This window comes from Trachypithecus francoisi, unplaced genomic scaffold (assembly GCF_009764315.1).
Source record: "Trachypithecus francoisi isolate TF-2019V2 unplaced genomic scaffold, Tfra_2.0 Lachesis_group20, whole genome shotgun sequence".
Taxonomy (NCBI): domain Eukaryota; kingdom Metazoa; phylum Chordata; class Mammalia; order Primates; family Cercopithecidae; genus Trachypithecus; species Trachypithecus francoisi.
Genome location: NW_022681466.1, coordinates 65,170,745 through 65,183,465, shown reverse-complemented (window position 1 = coordinate 65,183,465; position 12,721 = coordinate 65,170,745). Strand labels below are relative to the sequence as shown.

The window sequence follows — 12,721 nt, the reverse complement described above, 5'->3', positions numbered from 1 at the left end:
CAGATGTTCATAGCTCTAGGAATGAAATGCGACCCTTGTGTAGAGCCTATAAACGGATGCATGAGGGGTGCCTGTTCATATTCATAAGATAGGGTTATAAACGCCCTTATCTTGCCATAGCTCTTCTAGGCCTCTTTAGCGTTAAGGCATACTCCCTTCTGAGAATTTCTGGTCTAATCGTTTGTCTAGCTTCACGTCCTGTTTCTATTGATTGTTTGCAACCAGCTTTTGCTGCATCTGTTACTGCTGATTAATATCTTGCTAATCATAGGTTATGGATAGATTGTGTTTCTGTTTTAAGGCTCTGTTAGAAATTGCTGACGCACACACTATATTGTAAGTTGTTATCTCTGTATACTGTACTTCTGAAGACAGATGTTATATTAAAGAATTACTTCATCCCCATATGACCATCTCACCTCATAATCAAACGACCCTAAATCCCTCACTAACCTACCCCTGCCCTCACTAAACTTAATAACAAATACTGGTATATCCAGTGCATTTGCGGCATCACAGGACCAGAAGGCAGTGACTCCCTGGACCCAGCTTTTCTTGTGTGTGTCTTTTATTTCTCGACCTGCCGATCCATTTGGGAACAATGAAAGAGTTCAGTTGCATTGCGGGTTGCTGGCCAGATCCTGCAATAGACCAGCCCGGCCAACATAGTGAAACCCTGTCTCTATTAAAAATACAAAAAATTAGCCAGGCGTGGTGGTGGGTGCCTGTAATCCTAGCTACTTGGGACGCTGAGGCAGGAGAATCACTTGAACCCAGGAGGCAAAGGTTGCAGCAAGCTGAGATTGCACCACTGCACATCAACCGGGGTGACAGTATGAGACTTCATCTCAAAAAATAATAATAATAATGATAATTAGCCAGGCATGATGGTGTGCCCCTGTAATCCCAGCTACTCGGAAGGCTGAGGCACAAGAATTGCTTGAACCTGGGAGGCAGAAGTTGCAGTGAGCTGAGATCATACCAAGGCACTCCAGCCTGGGCAGCAGAGCAAGACTCTGTCTCAATTAAAAAAAAAAAAAATAGAATTTTACATTCCTGGTCATTATAATGAAAAGCCTCCATCTGGAAATTGTTAGAGCTTGATTAGTGGCCCAGTATTTGCTACATTTTTTGAGAATGTCTGAGTATACTTGAAAAGAACAGGTATTCCACTGGGTATGGGGGCTTATGGCTATAATTCCAGCTGTTCGGGAGGCTAAAGCAGGAGAATCGCTTGAGCCCAGGAGTTTGAGACCTGCCTGGGCCACATAGCAAGATCCCTATCTCAAAAAAAAAAGGGGGGGGGTATTTGTATTTGATGAGTACAGTGTTCTAAATATGTCCATTAGATCATAACAGTTCAATCTGAGATTCAAAACATCTTTGTCCTTATTGTTTTGTCTGCTTGATCTATCAATTACTGAGAGAGATATTTTATAATCTATTATGAATGTAAACTTGTTTGTTTGCTTATACCCCTAAAATTTTTGTTTCACATACTTTTGTGACTATGTTATTCAGTGCATGCATATTTAATACTGGTGTATCTTCCTGTTGAACTTTTTATCATTAGGAAGTGATCCTCTTTATCTCTTTTTTTTGTTTTGTTTTGTTTTTTTGAGACAGAGTCTCGTTTTGTCACCCAGGCTGGAGTGCAGTGGCGCGATCTCAGCTCACTGCAAGCTCTGTCTCCCGGGTTCATGCCATTCTCCTGCCTCAGCCTCCGAATAGCTGGGACTACAGGCTCGCACTACCACGCCTGGCTAAGTTTTTGTATTTTTTTTAGTAGAGACGGGGTTTCACCGTGTTAGCCAGGATGGTCTCTATCTCCTGACCTCGTGATCCGCCTGCCTTGGCCTCCCAAAGTGCTGGGATTACAGGCGTGAGCCACCGGCCAATCCTCTTTATCTCTAATAATACTTTTTGTCATAAAGTGTACTTCATGGCTGGGTGCGGTGGCTCACACCTGTAATCCCAGCACTTAGGGAGGCCAAGGCAGGTGGATCATGAGATCAAGAGTTCAAGACCAGCCTGGCCAAGATGGTGAAACCCCGTCTCTACTAAAAATACAAAAATTAGCCAGGCGTAGTGGCAGGCACCTGTAATCCCAGCTATTCGGCAGGCTGAGGCAGATAATTGCTTGAACCCAGGAGGCAGAGGTTGCAGTGAGCCGAGATCACGCCTGGGCAACAGAGTGAGAGTCCATTTCAAAAAAATAATAATAATAAATAAAAATAAAATAAAATAAAGTGTGCTTCATATGATAGTCATTTGGTTGGAATTTGACCAATATGTCTTTCATCATCTTGCTTCCAGCCTGTTTCAGATGTGGTTCTTGGGCATATAGTTGGATTTTATTTTTTATTCTGTCTGGAAAGTTTTTTTGTCTTTTAACAAGATAACTTAGTATTTTGCATTTAATAAAATCAGCAATATATGTGGATTCATAACCAACCTTTTGTGTTTTTTCTTATCTACCTCTTCTGAGTTTTTTTCTCCTTTATTCTGTTCCTGTGGTTTAATATTTTTTCTTCGTTTTTCCTGCTTATAAGTTTGAAAGTTATAACCCGGCTTCTAAGAGATTTGCCTAAAAATTACAATAATGGCAGGAAAAACACTGTATTTGCTCTACTGTTTTAAATTGGGAAGTGTTATGTAATTATATCCCCTATGTCTCTACTTACGTAATCTTTCTCCTTTCTAAAGTTATGTCTGTGTCTCCTTTTTTTCTCCTTCATATTTATTTTATTTGCCTTTTTTTTTTTTTTTGAGACAGAATCTTGCTCTGTTGCCCAGGCTGGAGTGCAGTGGCACAATCTTGGCTCACTGCAACCTCCACCTTCCTAGTTCAAGGAATTCTCCTGCCTCAGCCTCCTGAGTAGCTGGGATTACAGGCGCCCACCATCACACCCGGCTAATTTTTTTGTATTTTTAGTAGAGATGGAGTTTCACCACGTTGGTCAGACTGGTCATGAACTCCTGATCTCAGGCAATCCGCCCATCTCGGCCTCTCAAAGTGCTGGGATTACAAGTGTGAGCCACCACGCCCGGCCTTATTTGCATTTTTTAAGCATCAAATTTTACTTTTATTGACCATATGTGCATTTTTATTTTCTAGTTCATTATTTCTGCTTATAGTTTTGTAAGTTCTTTTCTTCTACTTTAGGGGATTTATCTTATTATTCTGTTTCAAGTTTCCTGAGTTGAAACAGCATATTTCAAGTCAGCCTTTCTTGCTTTTAATAAAAGTGTTTATCTTTGAGACCAGCCTGACCAAAATGGTAAAAATCCCGTCTCTACTAAAAATATAAAAAATTAGTCGGGCGTGGTGGCAGGTGCCTGTAATTCCTGCTACTCAGGAGGCTGAGGCAGAAGAATCCCTTCAACTCGGAAGGCGGACATTGCAGTGAGACGAGGTCATGCCATTGTACCCCAGCCTGGGCAACAAAAGCAAAACTCCATCTCAAAAAAATAAAAAATGAAAATGAAAATAAATAAAAAATAAAAGTGCTTATCTCTACCTACATTTTCTCCCGATAACTACTTTGACCACCTCACGGTTTCAGCATATACAGTACTCTTGTAGTTCATTTCTAAATCGCTTGAATTTTTCATTTCTAAATCGCTTGACTTTTTCATTTTGATTTTCTCTTAAAAACTCAGAATTACTTAGGAAGTAATACAAAAAAAGATGGTGAGGCCGGGCGCAGTGGCTCAAGCCTGTAATCCCAGCACTTTGGGAGGCCGAGACGGGTGGATCACGAGGTCAGGAGATCGAGACCATCCTGGCTAACACGGTGAAACCCCGTCTCTACTAAAAATACAAAAAACTAGCCGGCGAGGTGGCGGGCGCCTGTAATCCCAGCTACTCGGGAGGCTGAGGCAGGAGAATGGCGTGAACCTGGGAGGCAGAGTTTGCAGTGAGCTGAGATCCGGCCACTGCGCTCCAGCCTGGGCGACAGAGCCAGACTCCGTCTCAAAAAAAAAAAAAAAAAAAAAAATGGTGAGAAAATTGTATGTTGATAGATCTCTTCTTGGCTGCACTTTCATGTTCATTTCTAACTTTATTTTACTGTGGTCAGAGCACTGTTCCTTTTAGGAATCACTTGAGGTCTTGTTTATGGGTGAATACTTTGGCAATTTTTGTTCACAGTTCCATGTCTGTGAACACTGCTTCTGTTTGCTGTAATGAATGCAAAGGACACCAGTGAGTTTCATTCAAAGTTGTTGAAGCACTCAACAAATTCGGGTGGTTCTGCCAGGCGTGGTGGCTCACGCCTGTAATCCCAGCAGCTTGGGAAGCTGAGGCGGGCAGATCACCTGAGATCAGGAGTTCGAGACTAGCCTGGCCAAATGGTGAAACCCCATCTCTACTAAAAATACAAAAATTAGCTGGGCGTGGTGGTGCACTCCTATGATCTCAGCTACTTGGGAGGCTGAGGCAGGAGAATCGCTTGAACCCGGAGGGCGGAGGTTACAGTGAGCTGAGATCGTGTCATTGCACTCCAGCCTAGGCAACAGAGCAAGACTATTTAAAAAAAAAAAAAAAATTCGGGTGGTTCTGTTCCTGGGGGTATTGCTCCAAGTAGGATGGTCTCCAGTAAGATTTACAGCTGGGACACAGAGAACAGAATAATTTGCCCAAACTCACGTATCTGTAAATAACAAAGTCTGGCCATTCTGGCCCAAAGCTCACACAGTTACCAGGATGCTACAATGCCCGCCAAGGCTTCCTAATGCCAACCAGCCCACTCCTGCTTCCGAATCCCCAATAACCAGGTAACTCATAGAACGTTTAGGTATATTTCTTTTTACTCTAAAAAAAAAAAAAGTTGACAATGATAACCTGCAAACTGCAGAAAGTGCCACGGGTTTCAAGCCCCCCACCTTCCGAACATCACCCTATCCTTCCCCTTCCCTTAAAATCCTAGATGAAAATCCCCGAGAAAGCAGAAGAGGCCCCCAGATGGGCGGATTCCCAGTCCCGGACCCCTGCGGCAGGTCGAGGCATTGAAGAAATAAATTAAAGGAGAAGTGGCTCCTGACTGGCCTTGTCCAGCTCTGTCTCGCAGACCCAGCGGTAGGGCCTCTGGCAGACGTCGTCGTTCCAGCGGCCGTCGTCGGTGAAGTGGGCACAGTCCTCCCCTCCCCCGAGCCCGTGGCCGTACCAGTCGTCCGGCTGCTCCGGTCTCCAGTTCCTGGGGACAGAGCCAGCTGTGGGCCCCAGGAGGTCGGACCCGCGACCAGGTCGCTCCAGACCCCTCCGCCCAGGGCCCCAGGCGGGAAGGCGGCCGGACCCAGGCCGAGGGAGGGCGCGCACTCACTTGAAGCCCGTCTCGTAGTCCGTCCCGTCTACCCACTTCCAGGGCCCGTTTTGGTCGTGGAGGCCCATCCAGGTGTTCACAGGACCTATGTGGTGCTGGACAAATTTCTGAGGAGAGAGGAGGCGGGTGGTGATCTCTCCCCGAGGCCAGCCAGCCTCCCAGACCCTCCGGGTCCTCACCTGCTCCTCCCAGGACGTGACCACCACCAGGTGCGCGCCCTCCAGCCGGCAGTAGTTGTCGGCGTCGGCCCAGGCCTTCCCCGAGCGAGAGAACCAGTAGCAGCTGCGCTCGTGCTCCACCCAGTTGACTGGGCAGCAGGCCCTTTCTGAGCCTGAGCGGGAGAAACCGGGCGCAGGGGCTAAGGCGCTGCCCAGGGGCGCGGGGGAGGCAGAGAGCGGGCCGGGCTGGCCTACTCACCATTGCCCTGGAGCGCCGCCATCTGACAGCTCAGGCTCCGCAGGTCAGACACGAACTGCTTCACGTGGAGCAGCAGGCTGGAGTGATCTGGGAAGACGCGGTGGAGGGGAGCGGGAGGAGATGCGGGACCCGCGGAGAGGTCAGTCCCACATCCTCCTGCTGGGACCCGAACACCCATCGCAGTGCCACAAACAGCAGCGGAGTTGGCCTGAGAGACCCCCATACACACACACTCCCACACACACAACACACTCTTACACACACTCACACAGACACACAACACATCCTAACCCCTATACACACAGACAATACACAAAACACACACAACACACCCTAACCCACATACACAAAACACACAAATACACACAACACACCCTCACACACACACAAACATGCCCTAACCCACATACACACACATACAACACACGAAACACAAAACAACACATACAACACACCCTAACCCGCAGACACACACGCAGACAACACACAACACACAACACGCACAGACACAACACACCCTAACCCACAAACATCCACAAAACACACAACACACACAACACACCCACACACAACACACCCTAACCCACATAAACAACACACAAAACAACACACGCAGACACAACACACCCTAACCCACATACACAAAACACAACACACAAAACACACCCACAGACACACAACACACCCTCACACACACAGCCACACAACACACCCTAACCCACATATGCACTTACACAACACACATGTACACAACACACACGTACACAACACAACACACAACACGCCCTCACACACAACACACCATAACCCACATACACACAGACAACACACAAAACAACACACGCATAACACACCCTAACCCACATACACACAACACACAAAAGACACACGCTCACACAGACAACACACCCTAACCCACATACACACGACACACCCTTACACAACCACTCACACACAAAACACCCACAACACACACCCTCACACACAACACACCCTAACCTACATACACTCAACACAACACACCTTCACCCACACTCTCACACACATACACAACACACACCCACATACCCTCACCCAAACACACAAAACAACACACCCTCACACAGGCACACACACCCTCACTACCATACACACATTCACACAACACACACACAACACACCCTCACCCACTACACACACCACACACCCTCAGCCACACACACAACACACATATACTCTTTCACACATGCACACGCAACTCACATTTACACACAACACGCACATACAACGTGCACATTCACACACATATACTTACACTCACGTACACTTACATATACTTACAGTCACACCCACACGCAACACACACACGTTCTCACACACACACTGACACACACATATAAACACACAGACTCACACTTGCACACATCCATCCACACTCCCTCTTATTCACACACACACTCCCTCTCATTCTCACACACAGACTCTCACACACACTCCCTCTCATTCTTACAACAGACTCACACACCATCTCATTCTCACACTCACACACACCATCTCATTCTCTCACACACACTCAGACACACTCCCTCTCATTCTCACACACACTCCGTTTCATTCTCACACACACACTTACAGACTCACACACACACTCCCTCTCATTCTCACACACATACACAGGCTCATACACACCCATCCACACTCCCCCTCATTCTCACACACACACACACACACACACTCCCTCTCATTCTCACACACACAGACTCACACACACTCCCTCTCATTCTTACAGCAGACTCACACACCATCTCATTCTCACACTCACACACCATCTCATTCTCTCACACACACTCAGACACACTCCCTCTCATTCTCACACACACTCCTTTTCATTCTCACACACACACTTACAGACTCACACACACACTCCTCTCATTCTTACAACAGACTCACACACCATCTCATTCTCACACTCACACACACCATCTCATTCTCTCACACACACTCAGACACACTCCCTCTCATTCTCACACACACTCCGTTTCATTCTCACACACACACTTACAGACTCACACACACACTCCCTCTCATTCTCACACACACACACTCCTCTCATTCTCACACACATACACAGGCTCATACACACCATCCACACTCCCCCTCATTTCACACACACACACACACACACACTCCCTCTCATTCTCACACACACAGACTCACACACACTCCCTCTCATTCTCACACACACTCACACACACCATCTCATTCTCACACACACTCACACACACCATCTCATTCTCACACACACTCAGACACACTCCCTCTCATTCTCACACACACTCCTTTTCATTCTCACACACACACTTACAGACTCACACACACACTCCTCTCATTCTCACACACATACACAGGCTCATACACACCCATCCACACTCCCCCTCATTCTCACACACACACACACACACACTCCCTCTCATTCTCACACACACAGACTCACACACACTCCCTCTCATTCTTACAGCAGACTCACACACCATCTCATTCTCACACTCACACACACCATCTCATTCTCTCACACACACTCAGACACACTCCCTCTCATTCTCACACACACTCCTTTTCATTCTCACACACACACTTACAGACTCACACACACACTCCCTCTCATTCTCACACACACAGACTCACACACACACTCCCTCTCATTCTCACACACATACACAGGCTCTCATACACACCCATCCACACTCCCCCTCATTCTCACACACACTCACACACACACACTCCCTCTCATTCTCACACACATCCACACACACACACACTCTCTGTCTCTCACACACACACTCCCTCTCATCCTTACACACATCCACACACACACTCTCACACTCACTCACACACACACACACTCCCTCTCTGACCTTCACTCAGGTCCTTCTGCTGTTTCTCCAGCTGGGACTCCAGCGACTTCATCTTTCTTCCCACATTGCCTCCTGCGGGAGACACTCGCTCAGCGTCCGGACAGCCCCCCAGCCCCAGCCCCAGCCCCAGCCCCAGCCCCGCCTCAGCGCCCTCACCCTGGGTGCTCAAGCCCTTGACCTGGGCCTCGGTGCTCGCTGTGAAGTTGCTGAACGTCTCTCTCAGGCCCCGCAGCTCCTCCTGCAGCTGGGAGTCTGGCCAGGAGAGGGTGCAGAGAGAACAAAATGGGAGCGCTGTGTCCACCACCACCGCACCCACCACTCCCTCGCCACGGTACCCCGTCAACACCCCCCAATGTTGCCCCCTTCCCTACCCACCCCTGGGGCACCCACTTTGGGATCCGATCACACAGACAACCACCAGCAGCAGGAGGCTGAGGCCCAGGGAGAGCAGGAGGAGGCGAGGGCCGGAGCAGAGACGCTGCAGGAGGGACTGCGGAGGTGGTGGCCCTGCGAGAGGAGGGGGTGTCAGGAGCGCGGGGACAGAGGGGAGCCTGGCACAGCTCCGGGGTCCTGAAAGGGGAGCAAGCTAAGGCGGCCCTAGTAGTCTAGGAGGAACCATGTCCATGAAAAAATGCGGGCGGTGGGCGACCGTGCAGGGCCAGAGGCAACTGGAAATCGGGGAGAAAAGAGGGCTGGGGATGGGGGCTAAGCGCTAAGCCGCCCCATGCCACCGAGGCCCTGAGCTTTTGCTGACACCTAATGGCATGACTGCGTCACTGCAGCCAATCCAGGAACCTCAGTCCACTGCCTCCTCCCCCGCCTTGCAACGCAAGTGAGTGACCCTCGCCTCGGAGCCGCTGCTTCCCTTGAAAGTGGGGAAAGGCGGGAGGTTTCTTTCTCTGTCCGTGAATTCCACTCGTCTTTGGCTGCGTGCAGGGAGAGAAGGTGCAAGAGCTACCCTTCAGGCCCTCAAGTCTTCCACCCAGCAGGGGGAAGAGACACGTTAGCCCTGTGTCCTGAGACTTGGAGGGTGGGGAGCCCTCCCGGGGCTCTCCCTGCCCGCTCTCCTCCGCTGCAGACCCTCCTTCCGTCAAAGCGCGCTGCACCCCATCCCCCAAGAACTTCAGCCTTGCCCAGCCTAAACAAGTGCCTGTTCGGAGGACAAAGAAATGGGTCAAGGGGAATTTGCTTTTGAAGCAAGAGGGTGTCGTTCTCCCTCAGGTCAGAGATCCCTCATCCCCCGTCACAGAATCCTTAGACCCTTCGCAGAAACCTTTGTCCACTTCACCAAACTGATCACTGACACACACAGGCACGCGCACGCGCGCACACACACACGCACGCACCACCAGGGCTCCTTGGGTGGTGTTGGAAGGGGAAAGGAAGAGGGGCCTGACTTCGTCATAGAAAACCAACAGTGACCTCATCTCTCCAACTTCTAGCTGTTCCCACACCCCCTGGGTCCACCCCTGAGTGCCAGGAGGCACAGGAAAGCTTTGGGCAGCTGTCACCAAGAAAGGGACTCCAACTCCACACCCTGCCCCTCTCTTGAGAGGAGCAGCTCCGACACTTTTCCCAGTTGGGAGAGGGAGACAGACGCAGGGAGAGCCAGGCCACGGGCAAGAATAGCAGCTGTGGCTGGGGGGCTGGGGGGTGGAGAACCGCCAAATTCTCGCCTTGCAGGGGCAGGGCAAGGCGGCCCTCACCTTTTCCGAGCTGATGGTGGTCACTCTCCTCATTGTCCAGATGCTGCAGGTCTTGATACTCTTTGGTCATGATAGGGCTGGTGCTGGAGCTGGGACTGAGGCAAGGCTGAGGCTGGGGCTGAGGTGGGGGCTCACCAGGACTAGAGCTGGAATGAGGGGCCCATCTTTTTACTCCCATCTGATTGACGGCTCCATGGAGACCTTTGTTCTTTCTTTCTCTCTCTCTTTTTTTTTTTTTTTTTTGAGACGGAGTCTTGCTCTGTCCCCAGGCTGGAGTGCAGTGGGGCGATCTCAGCTCACTGCAACCTCTGCCTCCCAGGTTCAAGCGATTCTCCTGCCTCAGCCTCCCGAGTAGCTGGGACAAGAGGCGCCCGCCACCACACCCAGCTAATTTTTTGTATTTTAGTAGAGATAGGGTTTCACCGTGTTGCCCAGGCTTGTCTCGAACTCCTGAGCTCAGGCAATCCGCCCTCCTCAGCCTCCCAACGTGCTGGGATTACACGCGTGGGCCACCGCGCCCAGCCCAGACCTTTTTTCTTTCCTCCATCCACCCCTAGGCCTGACATCCAGAATCTATCCTCTGATGTTTCCCACCAGCACCCCCAACACAGCCTGGCTTTCCTCCACACCCCTGCACCCCCAGCCAGCCTTCCGCCGCCTCTCTCCCCGTTTTACTTGCTCAGGGTCTCAGAGTCTGACTCGCAGGTTCTTCAGTGCTGTGCAGATGCCGGACTAAGGAGGGGGGCTGAAGCTTGGAGAATGGGGGTGGGTGGACAGCCGTGGACGATGGGATGGGAGCGGGCAGGGTCCATAGGAGGGCCCCGGGCCCTGGTGTCTCTGTGTCTGCGTGTCTATGTGTCCAAGCACGCCAAACGTGGCATCTCCAGTGCCCGGGACTTTGGACAGTAAACAGAGGTGGAAATGGATTGGGACTTAGGGGAGTGTGGGGGTGGGAGTGGGGGATGCGTTGCCTCTGCTCCCCTCCCCAGGGAGGAGAATCATGTTGCCACCACACAGGCCAGTCACCTTACTCTTCTGTGCACCATTTGGGAGGGGTGCCAGGCCAGGAGGCGCTGGGGTGGGATTTGCCATATCCCCTCTTCCTCTCCGTTTTGCTTCCTGCCTCTAAATTCCCCAGAACTACTGGTGTCTCCAAATATCCCTGAACAGGATCAGAGGAACCGGTTCTCTGCTCTTGCCCAATCCAGGCCTGTGACCCTGGCACATGAGCTGCAGGCCCCAGTTTCCTGCGGGGCCGAGCCCCAGGCTTCCCAGCTCTGGCCTGACTTGCTTCCCTCTCCTAGGGAGTAAAGTCTTCCAAGCAGCATGAGGGCCGGTTTGGTTCCAGGACAGGCAGGCGAGCCTCCACTGGGACTGATGCCGGCAAACCTCCACTCACTGCTACTCTGTGCCTCAGGTCACTGCGTTCATGAACTTCTCTCATTATCCCCAGAGCACATCCCATTTCACAGATTAGAAAGCTAAGGCCCTACAAGGTAAGAGCTTGCCCAGGGTCATGCTGCAAGGAAGCAGCAAAGGGTAGACTAGAACCTGAGCAGCCTGACTCCAGGCACTGCGTTCAGGCCCCAGAACCACACCCAGAGCCAGGATCCCATCCGGTTGACACAGCTGGGCTCCAGTGTCCCAGAGATGCTAAACCATGGTCCCTTACAGCCCCACGGAGCTTCAGAGAGAGCCATGTGAATTTGAATTATGCTCACTTGGAAATCAGGCAGTATTAAAGATAATCTCGGCTGGGCGCAGTGGCTCACGCCTATAATCCCAGCCCTGTGGGAGGCCAAGGCGGGCAGATCACCTGAGGTCAGGAGTTTGAGACAAGCCTGGCCAACATAATGAAACTGGGTCTCTACTAAAAATAGAAAAATTAGCCGGGTGCAGGCCTGTAATCCCAGCTACTCGGGAGGCTGAGGCAGGAGAATCGCTTGAACCCGGGAGGCAGAGGTTGCAGTGAGCTGAGATCGCGCCATTGCACTCCAGCCTGGGGGACAAGAGCAAGACTTTGTCTCAAAAAAAAAAAAAAAAAAAGATAATCAGTCTCACTTTAGGTCCAAATGTGAAGTCATCCAAATCCTACTTTACAGTTATTTCAGTGAGAAAACAAGGCTTGAATTTTGAGAATTTTCAATGATGTGAGATATTCAGGAACACATCCCTTGCATAAAATGTGACAGCTCTGTGTGTGCCCTGCTTTGTCTGTGTCCTGACAACCACCATGTCATTTACATGTGCTGGGACAATGGCCAATGATTTTGTTGACTGTTGGGCTGTTAATTAAACATCCTCTAATATAATCACTTACAATCTGGCTTATTCAGGCAAATGAACCTACATTATTTCGGTCGGAATAGTGGTCACCTGG

The 12,721-nt window shown here is 50.2% G+C and overlaps 1 protein-coding gene across 3 annotated transcripts; it reads right to left on the bottom strand.

The window, feature by feature from the left end:
- Positions 1 to 4,794: 4,794 nt before the first annotated feature.
- ASGR1 (asialoglycoprotein receptor 1) lies at positions 4,795 to 11,259 on the bottom strand. 3 transcript variants are annotated; one of them, XM_033184825.1, is made up of 9 exons: positions 11,017 to 11,259; positions 10,342 to 10,487; positions 9,026 to 9,142; positions 8,792 to 8,887; positions 8,636 to 8,707; positions 5,742 to 5,828; positions 5,504 to 5,655; positions 5,325 to 5,431; positions 4,795 to 5,198 (listed from the first exon to the last, which is right to left on the bottom strand). In XM_033184825.1, the coding sequence occupies exons 2-9, from the start codon at positions 10,409 to 10,411 to the stop codon at positions 5,024 to 5,026; spliced, it is 876 nt and encodes a 291-aa protein (XP_033040716.1). In that variant the 5' UTR covers positions 10,412 to 10,487; positions 11,017 to 11,259; the 3' UTR covers positions 4,795 to 5,023. The 3 variants fall into 3 exon arrangements, with proteins under 3 accessions (XP_033040716.1, XP_033040717.1, XP_033040718.1); XM_033184826.1 differs by having other exon boundaries at positions 11,021 to 11,259; XM_033184827.1 differs by lacking the exon at positions 9,026 to 9,142.
- Positions 11,260 to 12,721: the final 1,462 nt, after the last annotated feature.

Coding starts and splice junctions, on each gene's coding strand:
- ASGR1 (XM_033184825.1), bottom strand. CDS start 10,411: ATGACCAAAGAGTATCAAGACCTGCAGCATCTGGACAATGAGGAGAGT. Junction 8,708..8,791: donor CAAGGGCTTGAGCACCCAGG/GTGAGGGCGCTG, acceptor TGTCTCCCGCAG/GAGGCAATGTGGGAAGAAAG. Junction 5,829..8,635: donor GCAGAAGGACCTGAGTGAAG/GTCAGAGAGGGA, acceptor GCGTCTTCCCAG/ATCACTCCAGCCTGCTGCTC.